Raw genomic sequence first — 11429 nt, forward strand, 5'->3', positions numbered from 1 at the left:
AAAAGATAAATTTACAAACACATAAATTAAAAAATACAGCATCAACCATGGGAAAGTCCTTTCCTCAGCAGCTAGTCAATTATCCGAAAGCCAGCCTGAATAAAAATATCTTTGCCTGCCATCAGAAGGACAACAAAGAAGGAAGACAGCCTTTCCTCACTAGGAAGGGAGTTCCACAGCTTGGGAGCAGCCATAAAAAGGCCTCTTCTTTCTCATTCATCTCCACCTTCCTCTCTGCCCCATCATCCTCTTCCTCCTCTCCATCACTCTCTGTTTTTCAACCTCAATACCTCAAAACACCTCTGAGCTTGCCGAGCAGTCTTGCCATGGAGGCCTTGATGTCATGATTCCTCAGACTGTAGATGAAAGGGTTAAGCATTGGAGTCAGTACTGCATACAGGAGAGAGATGAAGGTTCCTTTCTGGGCTGAATAAGCTGAAGCAGGCTGAAAATAGAGGCAGCTGATGGCACCATAGAACAAGACTACAATAGCCAGGTGAGAGCCACAGGTAGAGAAGGCCTTGCGCTGACCAATAGCCTTTGGGGCTTTCATAACAGCATGGAATATGCATGCATAGGAAGTCACAATGAGGGCAAAGGGTCCAAGAATATCCACCATACCTTCTGTCTGTGCCAGGATCTTTATGAGTGTTGTGTCTGAGCAGGAAATCTCCAGAAGTGGATAGACATCACAGAAGAGGTAGGGAATCTCCCAAGAAGTGCAGAAAGAAAGGCGTGAGACTAGAAGCGTGTAGAGCAAGGAGTGGAGAGAAGAAAGAATCCAAGAGCCAGATACCAGGAAGAGGCAGAATTTGTGGCTCATCACTGTGGTATAGCGTAATGGGTGGCAAATGGCCACGTAGCGATCATAGGCCATGCAGGCCAAAAGGAAGTTATCGGTGTTGCCAAAGGTCAAGAAGAAATACATTTGGGTCAAACACCCTCTGAAAGAGATGGTCTTAGTCTGGAACATCAGGTTTGACAGTATCTTAGGCATCGTGGTGGAAACAAAGAAGGTATCAGCCAGGGAGAGGTGGCTAAGGAAGAAGTACATTGGAATATGAAGGAGGTATTCATCAAAGTGTATGAGAAGAACAATCAGGAGATTCCCCAGAAGGCTCAACATGTAGACTAAGAGAAAAAGCAGGAAGAAGAAACTCTTGTGTTCAAATTGGCTGGAGATGCTCAAAAGGACAATTTCAGGGTGGTCTGTTTGGTTCTTCCAGGCCATTTTGCACCTGTTGGATGGAATGAGAGAAAGAGAGATGGAGACTGGTCAATATTACACAAGACTGTTATAGTGCCATTATGCCACTTTAACTGTTATGGGATTTGTAGTTTAGTGAGGCCTAAGAGTTCTCTGGTTCAGAAATCTAAAGATGCAAAACACAGCTGCCAGGACACTTGCACGATTGGCAGTCATATGGTGTCAGTGCCCTTTCCTCTCCTCCTCACTATTTCAATGCAGCCTGGTTCCCTGTTCTGTACCAGCCTTTGGCCTCTGCATTCAGCTAAATGAGCTTTTAGCTCACTAAAACACTGGCCTAAATCTCACAAAAAGCAGATTGCGGTATGTCAGTTGTACCTCCAGCCAAACACTGCCCCAGTTGGGAGTGTGCGATGTCTCTCTGTGTGTTCCAACATATAGAAAAGTAGCACATCAAAGAGGTTGCTAGGATAGAACTCTTCTCCCTCATATTTTATTTAGTTTTTTGGGTACAGAACATTTTTTCTTCTAACAAAAACTGGAGGAATACCTAAGTGCATTATTATTCAGCAGAAGTAGGAAGATTCAGGGGCTAAACCTCTGCTCAGAGATTGTCGGGGGGGCTGCAAAGATTGCCAAAACAAAGATAAGAAAGATAACAAAACTGGAAGTATTCAAAAGTCCATTTCTGTTTTAGAAAAAGTATATTAAAATAAAACTAAACAGAGCAAGGGAGCCCAGTAAAATATTTACAAAGGTGAATTGCAACTTCCAGAGGCTTCCAGAAGCAGCAGATCACCTTTTTTAACAGCAGAAGACAAAGATTCACTTATTGAATCTGTCCAAGGGACAGGGGGGGAAAACAGAATTTGATGCTACATGGTGTTAAATAGGGTTTGTTGCTGTTGTCATATGCCTTCAAGTAGTTTTTGACTTATGCTAACCCTATCACAGGGCTTTCTGCACTTGTATGATTTCCCTTGTGTGTAACTCACCCAAGATCACCCAGCGGGTTTCCATGGCCAAGTGAGGATTTGAACCCTGATGTCCAGAGTCATAGTCCAATGCACAAATCACTACACCATGCCAGCAAGCAGTGCAGGTGCATGGCTATTCAGCTTTTTAGGGTTCAGCTCTCAGCTGAGTAAAAGCTAGAGCACCACTGACACTGGAGCCGTCAGCTTCCTCTACAAGTAAGAGGGCACAGGATGGCAGCCTCCATCACTTGATACAGCCAAGACACATCTTTCTCATACCCTTCAAATTCTTCAAATTTCTAGCATTACAATAAGTCACACTATCCCAACCTCAGGGGAAAGCAATGGCAAATTTCCTCTGAACAAATCTTGCTAGGAAAACCATATGATAGCTTTGCCTTAGGGTCACCATAAGTTGGAAATGACTTGAAGGCACACAACAACAACAAAGTTAACCAAGGGAATGTGAACTCACCTAGGTGTGAACAATTTTCGAGGGCTCATTCTTATTCGGTGGGGCAGTGCCCTCCTTTTTGCACACACCTTGCTGGTCACTTAGGAACAAACAACTACAGAAAGTTCAACAGGACTGAAGCAACAACATATATTGGTCCATAAGGTTATACAATAGGAAAGAAAGTTTCATCAGCACATATATGAAAGATGAAACATAGTTTCACCAGCACCCACTTAGAGAGTGCCCACCTAACCTCTGGCTAAAAGCCTCCAGTGAAAGAGGGTTCACCATCTTCTGAGAGAGTCTGTTAAATTTCCAAATGGATCTTACCAGCTAAAAGTTCTTGCTAATGTTGATTCAGAATCTCATTCACTGCAATTTGAATCAATTTGTTTGCAGTTCTATCCTCTTTCAGAGCAGATAACAAGTTTACTCCATCTGCCACATGATATCCTTTCAGATATATAAGGATGATTATCAAGTGACCTCTCCATTTTCTCTTCCCCAGACTAAACATACCCATCATTTTGAGATGTTGTGCTCTCTCCAAGGAGCCAGAAAGTCCTTTTAAGTGTTGGAAACTGTTGGCTGAAGCAACCATACATAATTATTGGTAAAGAGGTGAAATTGCAAAGGTTGCATTAGGCTGGGGAATAGAACAGGAGAAAAGCTGGTGGTGGAGACAGTTCCAGAGGAGCTTGTTAGCTAAAGTGCTATGCCAGGATTGCCCGTTTCACCAGCCACAAGGCTTGATAGATGTTCCATCTGGATCAGCTTGAGGCTAAGAGACCAAAAAAGAGATTCTCCTCTGGAGAAGCAAAGCTCAGGAGTGTAACCCTTCAGGGATGATGCAAGAGTTAGAATAACAGAATCTTAGACATAGAGTTGGACATGACTAAAAACAAAGGGAGGATGTGGGAGGAAGAGACAGAAATTGGGACATTTTAAAAACAGTTCAAAAATGGGGTGACAGAGAATTAATTAGGACCATCCTTTCCACTGGAAGAGATGAAGGGTCTGTAACAGAACCCAGGTACCTATTTACCAATTGCAAATTAATGTATAATACCTATAAACAGGAGAACCAGCATGGTGTAGTGGTTTGATTTTTGGACTATGGCTCTGGAAAGCAGGGTTCAAATCCCTGCTCTGCCATGAAAACCCACTGAGTGACATTGGGCAAGTTGCACTCTCTCAGCCTCACAGAAAGGTGACAAACCCCCTCTGAAAAAATTTTGCCGAGAAAACCCCATGATAGGTTCCCGTTAGTGTTGCCATAAGTTGGAAATGGCTTGAAGGCAAATGACAACACCACACACATATAAAAAGACACCAAAATAAAAACGATCTTTGTGAGGAGCAGAGATTTGAGCACTGCGTTCCCAAAAATCCCAAAGCAGTATGGGCAGGGAGGTCTCAACTGTTGTCCAAAAAGTACATTTTTCAACATTTACTCAAGAATACTCATACCTAAAAGTGATCTGAAAGCTCTCAACTGAGCATTTGCAGATAGAATAGCAGGGAGGATTTGATGTGAAAGTGTGGGATGGGGAAACAAAAGTGCCTCCCTTTTTTTTTACATTTTGTGGGTGTGCATGTGAAGTTCAGTAACAGGATCAGAACTCATAATTCTGTGTTTCTCTATCTCAGACTGGTAACCACCATATTTATTTTCCCAGCAGGGTACTGAAGAATGATGCTAATTAACTGTATTTTGATGTTAATTGCATTTTGATTAATTAACTGTATTTAGTTAAGGTAAGGGGATGAATTTTAGTTGTGCATGCTTTATGTAGTTGTTTATGTAATTGTTTATGATTTTTGTAAACCGCCTTGATCTGTTGGAAATGTGGTATAATAATAATAATAATAATAATAATGAAACACAGCTCTAGATATTTGGCCCCCCTAGGCGAGAAATATTTTGGCACCCCCGTCACCCCTCATAATTATTTTCACCCCTTGATTTCCGCTGTTTCGTTTGTTAAAGCACTAAACCACGTCATTGATTCAAATCAAACAACAATTTATTTTGTAGTAGAAATGAGGCCCTCATTTACTTATTTACCTACATACTTAGATCCCACCCTAAACCGTTTTATATCTCAGGTTAGTATACAAATAAAATCAATATAGATAACTGAAAGCAACTTAAAATGTAAATCCACAGAGTAATTTAAACAGAATAAAAGCACATTAAGCAATTACACTAGTTAAAACCATGCATGTACCCAGGTTTGGGCAAAACCATTTAGACCCAAAGGGATTTAATGAATCCATTTCAAACATTTCAACATGGTGGTCATAATGAAGCCAGCTTGAGTACCAGAATGAAGATCATTCCACAGCCTAGGAACCACAGCAAAGAAGGCCCTGCTCCACATAATTATTAATAATAATAATACATTTTATTTATATCCAGCCTCTCCCTATGGATCGAGGCAGGTTACAATAGCACAAATACAGCAATAAAATACATAATACATACATCGTCCCACAATGTATTGCTCCCACTGATGAGACACTTAAGAGAGACCCTTCTACTCACCTCAGTCCCCAGGCAAGCAGAGAGAGAGAGAGAGAGAGAGAGGACTCCTTAAGATATTACGGTCCCAAGCCATTTAAGGCTTTAAATGCCATCCCCAGCATCTTGAATACAGACCAAAAGTATATTGGTAGCCAGTGCAATTCCTTTAAAGCAGGTGATATATGATTTCTATACCATGTTCCAGCCAGCAATCTAACTGCTACATTTTATACTAGCTGAGGCTTCTGAGTCATCTTCAAGGGCAGTTCCATGTAGAGTGTGTTGCAGTAGTCTATGCAGGAGTTTACCAGTGCATGAACTACTGTGGCCAGGTTAGATAATGGACAGGCCAGGCCATTACTGGCATAGCAACCAAAGCTGGCCTCAAAGCCATGGAGTCTACTTGGACCTCCATTGACAGATATGGATCCAGGAGTGCTTCCAGGCTACACATCTCATTCCTCAAAGGAATAGTAATTATTATTATTATTATTATTATTATTATTATTATTATTAATGTTTCCCCACCTCTCCCGATGGATCAAAGCGGGGTTACAGGCTACTAAAACCAAGTACATACAACAATCTTATAAAATACGAAGAAAATATTACATCAATAACATCAGTCCATCAAACATCAAAGAGCAAGACGGAATATCGTTGTCAGACAGGCATATTGGTCTTCACTCCTGGGGGGGGAGCTTGGTGAAAGAACATGGTTTTAAGTCTCTTTTTAAATGTTTCCAAGGGGGTCGTGAGACAGAGCTCGTCAGGAAGACTATTCCACATCCTCGGGGCCATTATTGAAAAGGCCTTTTGGGATGAGGAAACATATTTGGAAGATGGTGTTTCCAAATAAGTTCTTACCAGATGTTCTAAGTGTGCAGGGCGGATCATACGGGGAGATGCAGTCCCTCAAGTAACTTGGGACCAAGTCATGTAGGACTTTATAGGTAATAACCAACACCTTGTATTGTGCCCAGAAGTGAATAGGCAGCCAGTGAAGAGCTTGCAGCTGAGGTGTTATGTGGTCAAACCTAGATGCACTGGTGACCAATCTGGCTGCCATATTTTGTACTAAGTGAAGCTTCCGGACTTGATACAAGGGTAGCCCCATGTAGAGCACGTTACAGAAATCTAGACGAGAGGTTACCAGAGCATGTACCACTGTTTCAAGGTCCCTTTGGCCCAGGTAGGGTCGCAGTTGGCGTATTGATAGCAAGCATTTCTGGCCATCGCATCTACTTGAGATGTCAACTGCAGGGACGAGTCCAGAAGTACTCCTAAACTGCGAACTTTGTCCTTTAGGGGAAGTGTGACCCTGTCCAGAGAAGACCAACTATCCAATTCTTGGATCCAAAAACCATTTATTCACAGGACCTTTGGCAAGATTCACATTCAGCTGCCCATTATCAGTGGTAGCTACCGTGCTGTGTTCCAGCTAGCAACTGAGATGCTCCATTTTGTATTAGTTGTGGCTTCAAGGTCATCTTCAAGGGCAGTCCCAGGTACAGTGTATTGCAGTAATCGTGAGGTTACTAGTGCATGAATGACTGTAGCTTGGTTAGGGATTGTCCAGGAAAGGCCAAACTTCCTTTACACTGTGGCTTCCATGTCAGTGGGGTGTTGAATTCACCCTCTGGTATTGTCTAAACCTTAAAGGAGATATCCAAAAGGCTGGGCCTATTTGGGGGATAGTGTTCAAAACCCTGAATAGCTCCTTTAGAGCCTATACAGTTGGTTCTCTACAATTGCAAGTTTGCAAGTTTGATTATTCACAGATTTGATTAATGTGTTTTCTCTAGGTCCTCCAGTATGACTATGGCCATCTTCCACTGGATCCATGGGGATCCACTCTAATCCATGAGGAGAGGTGGGGAAAAATTACCATCACCATCACGATCATCATCAAAGCCATGCAGGAGGACCTACAAAGTTCTAGAGAGAATGCTTCTTTAGGCATTTGTGTATTCCTGAACAATTCTATGGTCAACATCTAGTGGATATTGACTACAGATTTCCACTGGAGGTTCTAGAGATTCCTAGAGAGGTGTCTTCTCTGGTTAAAAGAAATAAGGGCTTTTTTATTTGTAGATTTTCCCTAATCCCATCTGTATTAACATCTGAGTGGAGTCACACACACACACATGTTGACACTGCAACCAACCACTACTGTCCATTGTAGAAAAGTTGCCAGAGGGAAATGTCCTCTGTTATGAGAAATAACTGTTGAATAAACAATGCTACTCAGCCCTTGTTACCAGTTCTTTTGTCTCATCTCAGATATTGCCATACACTGAAATCTAAGGGTACTCTTAATGCAAAATAGTTTGTCTGCTCGTTCTCCTATAGCTGAGGTGGCTGGAAGTAATTGTGTTGGTTGGAGATAGACACAGGACAGGTCTGGTACTTTGCATTTAAAACAAAACAATAAACACTCCAAAATGTCTTATGTCTTTTTTCAGTTCTTTTTTATTTTGTTATTATTATGAATGAATACAGAAGGAAATGAGCAGAAAACAAATCAACTGCATGCCACATTTTCAAATGCTGAAAAGAGTAAGAAAAGACTAAGTTGAATAACAGGAAATAGGCATTTACCTTTCCAGTATTACAATACAAGGGTAGACTCCAGTTGGCACCAGATGCCCGGATACTGATCCTTTAAGCTAGACAGTATGTAAAAGCCATTGTTGAGAGGGCAGTCTTAGCAATGCACTGTTTTTCTTCTGGCCTTGTCTTCCTAATTCTGTTACATTTTACATTAGATACATGCTTATAAATATGATGGTAGTGCGACTGAAGAGAAGGTGCTTTATAAGTGAAGAAACATGGAACTGGGAACCCCACAGTAGTTGTTCAGTGACCTTTTGCATAACAGACATCACTGTTGGTGCATCTAAACATAGAAATAATGCAATTTGACATCACATTAATTGCCATGGTTCCATCCTATGGAATCCTGGGGTTTGTAGTTTTATGAAGCATGGGACACTTTGTCAGAGAAAGCTAAAGACCTTGTAAAACTACCAATCCCATAGGATTCCATAGGATGGAGTGACAGCACTTAAAGCCATGTCAAATTGCATTATTTCTACAGTGTAGATGCACCCCCTGACTAGCAAGGCCATTTCAGCATTTCATCTTGCCATTTTGCTGCTAACACTACAAAAGGGGTTCCCCCCTTCCTAAAAATGTTTTAAAAGAAATCAATAGTCTTTTGAAGAGAAGGAGAAAATAAAGATTCCAAATAAATGTACAACCAGAAACACAAGGAAAGGCCAAAAAGAGGAAAAGGGAATTAGACATACGCACAGGTAACGTCCCAGGTCACCAGCGTACATTCACAAATGGACTAAAATGAGCTATCTATTATGAACTTGAAGCATACCTCTTGAATGAAGCAGATATAAGATTGACAGATATAAGCTTTGAAAGTCAGGTCCAAAACACACTGCAGAAATAATCCCGTTTGAGACCACTTTAACTGCCCTGGCTCAGTGCTAGGGAATCCTAGGAATTGTAGTTTATTGTGGCACCACAGGTCTTTGACAGAGAAGGCTTACTGTCTCACAAAACTACAGCTCCCAGAATTTCATAGCATTGAGCCAGGGCAGTTAAAGCGGTCTCAGACTGGATTATTTCTGCAGTGTGTTTTGGACTTGAGACACCCAAAGGAACAAAAAGAGTTGGGAAAGAGAGGCAATGGTTTAGTACAATGCAGTACAGCATAGAAATCCATTGTTAGAGCAACAAATTTATCTCTCTGGATGGACTCTTAAGAACAAAATCTTACTTTTTAAAAACACCGTGTAAAAGTCAATAGTTTACAAAACACAACAATGAAAAGAAGAGCCAACACCTAAACACTTCAACTCTCTTCAGCAGCAGACTAGTATACATGCCAAAGGCTGACTGGACAGCCTGGAAAAAAATGAACAAAGTTGTGTTAAAATACACAGACAATATGTCATTCCCAGTTAAGCACTGGGATGCTCTTCCTATAACAACTCAGTATTTATTTGGTACAATGTCATGTATATTTCATATCCAGACAATAAGCTCCAAAACTATTTTGACACTCAGAGACAGTGTAGCATCTTAGGACTTACTTCTTTTGTTGTTGGTGGTGGTGTTCCTACTGCTGCTCTACTACTAGGACTACTACTGCTAGCGGGGTAAAAATAAAATTTATTATTATTATTATTATTTTGACATTACAAACTGGCTCAAGGTTTATGAAAAAAATCTCTGTTCCCTCAATAATCTTCTCTTCTGAAGTAACTTCCTCATGGCCCCATGAATCTCACTGTTCCTTAGGCTGTATATGAAGGGGTTAAGCATGGGAGTGACAACTGTGTAGAATATTGATGCCACTCTCAGCCTAGAACCAGAATAGGTGGACGATGGGCGGATGTAGGTGCCTATCAGAGTCCCATAGAACAAGGCCACTGTGGTGAGGTGGGCACTACAAGTGGAGAAGGCCTTGTACTTTCCAGAAGCTGATGGGACCCCCAAAACCTTCAATACAATGAACAGATAGGAAAGAAGGATAAGTACCAGGGGTCCAAGAAGCGCTGTAGTGCCTTCACTTACAAGCATCATTTCAACAGAGGATGTGTCTGAACAGGAGAGCCTGAGCAAAGGATGGAGGTCACAGAAGAAATGAGGGATTTCTCGAGAGGCACAGAAAGAAAAATCAGACACTAAAAGGACATACAAAAGAGAGTGGACATGAGCCAAGAGCCATGACCCAGCAGCCAGCAGCAGGCAACGCTTGTAGCTCATAACAGTGGTATAACGGAGTGGGTGGCAGATGGCTACATAGCGGTCGAATGCCATGGAGGCCAAGAGGAAGTTATCCGTTGTGCAGAAGACCACAAAGAAATACATCTGAGTGAGACATCCATTATGGGAGATGGTGTTGGTCTGGGATACCAAGATATGTAGCATCTTGGGCACCGTGGTGGAGGTGAATCCCAAGTCAGCCAAAGACAGGTGGCTGAGGAAAAAGTACATGGGGGCATAGTAGAGGCTGCTGTTGGAGAAGATTAGCAAGAAGATCAAGAAATTTCCCAGCAGGCTAAGCAAGTACATTGAGAGGAAGATGGGGAAGAGAAGTCCCTGGAACTCTGGAGAGGAGGACAGACCCAGAAGGATGAATCCAGCAAAGTAGGTATGATTCTCTTGCTCTTCTCTTCCCATGGCTCAGCTCAGGATCTGAATGAAGCGGACATGAAAATATTCTTCTTTGAAGTCAGTCTTGAATTTCATCTAGATGTAAAAAACATAAATCAGCTGGAGAGGATGGAAAAATATTTGAGACAGGACAGAGGCTGCCACGGGTTGTTTCAGGTCTTGGAAGAATCCAAATAATGTGCATTTCACCAAGAAACATAATTCATATAATTATATACCTGAAAAAAATCAAAACTTGCATAGATCTCTACAAATTTATTCCCTAAAGGAGGAAATTGCTTGTAATAAGGAAATTTGTGATAAGCACCTGACATCCTATTTCTGCTTCTTCGAGAATCAGTAGGGATGGGGTCATGGAGATTGCAGCCTGTCTAATAAAAGGGTTGTGTGGTTTTCCTAACTGTTTTATTCTTGAATATTCATTTTAAAAACAATGCACTGAAATTTCTGGCAGACTATAATAAATTGGGATCTCCCTGCACAGAAGAAATGCAGACTGAAGACAATGACTTGTATAAATCTCCAAACAGAAACAGGGTTTAGGTAACACAAGGCACCATTCCCTTTCAAGATCTTGGCCGTAAAAGAAGTGGCAACTATTAACACAGTGGAATATACAAGGACTCAACCCAGATTTTTTTTTTAATCAGGTCTTGGCCATGGTGTATGACTTCTTGCCAGCGTTACCTTCTCCCACTACACAATTTAAAAAAAAAATCCTTTCAAGGTCTTTCCTTCCCAAATATGATTAAATTTACACATATGGGTAAACCCCTATCAGAAATGAAATGAACTAAACTTGGTCATACTTGCCTAATAGACAGCACAATTGTGATCTTTCAAAAAGAAAGAAACAATACACACATATTCCCCCCAGTGGTATCTCATGGCTTTCTTAGTACTGTCGCATGCTATACCTGTTTGAGACACCTGGGTCCATCATCTCGGATAGCTCCTTTCAGGTTCAAGCGAAGTTTGAATGGAGATGGAACCCCATCAGTTGGCACTGCTCCCCTGGGCATCTTCCTTTCCACCCATATGGATTCTGAGGCCACCACGCTG

General features: G+C 41.5%; 2 protein-coding genes across 2 annotated transcripts; both read right to left on the reverse strand.

Moving 5' to 3' along the window:
• Nucleotides 1–283: 283 nt before the first annotated feature.
• Nucleotides 284–1231, reverse strand: LOC121920493 (olfactory receptor 1G1-like). The gene has a single exon (XM_042447634.1). The coding sequence runs from the start codon at nt 1229–1231 to the stop codon at nt 284–286; it is 948 nt and encodes a 315-aa protein (XP_042303568.1).
• An 8173-nt stretch (nt 1232–9404) lies between these two features.
• On the reverse strand, nt 9405–10373 carry LOC121920494 (olfactory receptor 1L4-like). The gene has a single exon (XM_042447635.1). It carries the CDS (start codon nt 10371–10373, stop codon nt 9405–9407), a length of 969 nt encoding a protein of 322 aa, XP_042303569.1.
• Nucleotides 10374–11429: the final 1056 nt, after the last annotated feature.

This window comes from Sceloporus undulatus, chromosome 2 (assembly GCF_019175285.1).
Source record: "Sceloporus undulatus isolate JIND9_A2432 ecotype Alabama chromosome 2, SceUnd_v1.1, whole genome shotgun sequence".
Taxonomy (NCBI): Eukaryota; Metazoa; Chordata; class Lepidosauria; order Squamata; family Phrynosomatidae; genus Sceloporus; species Sceloporus undulatus.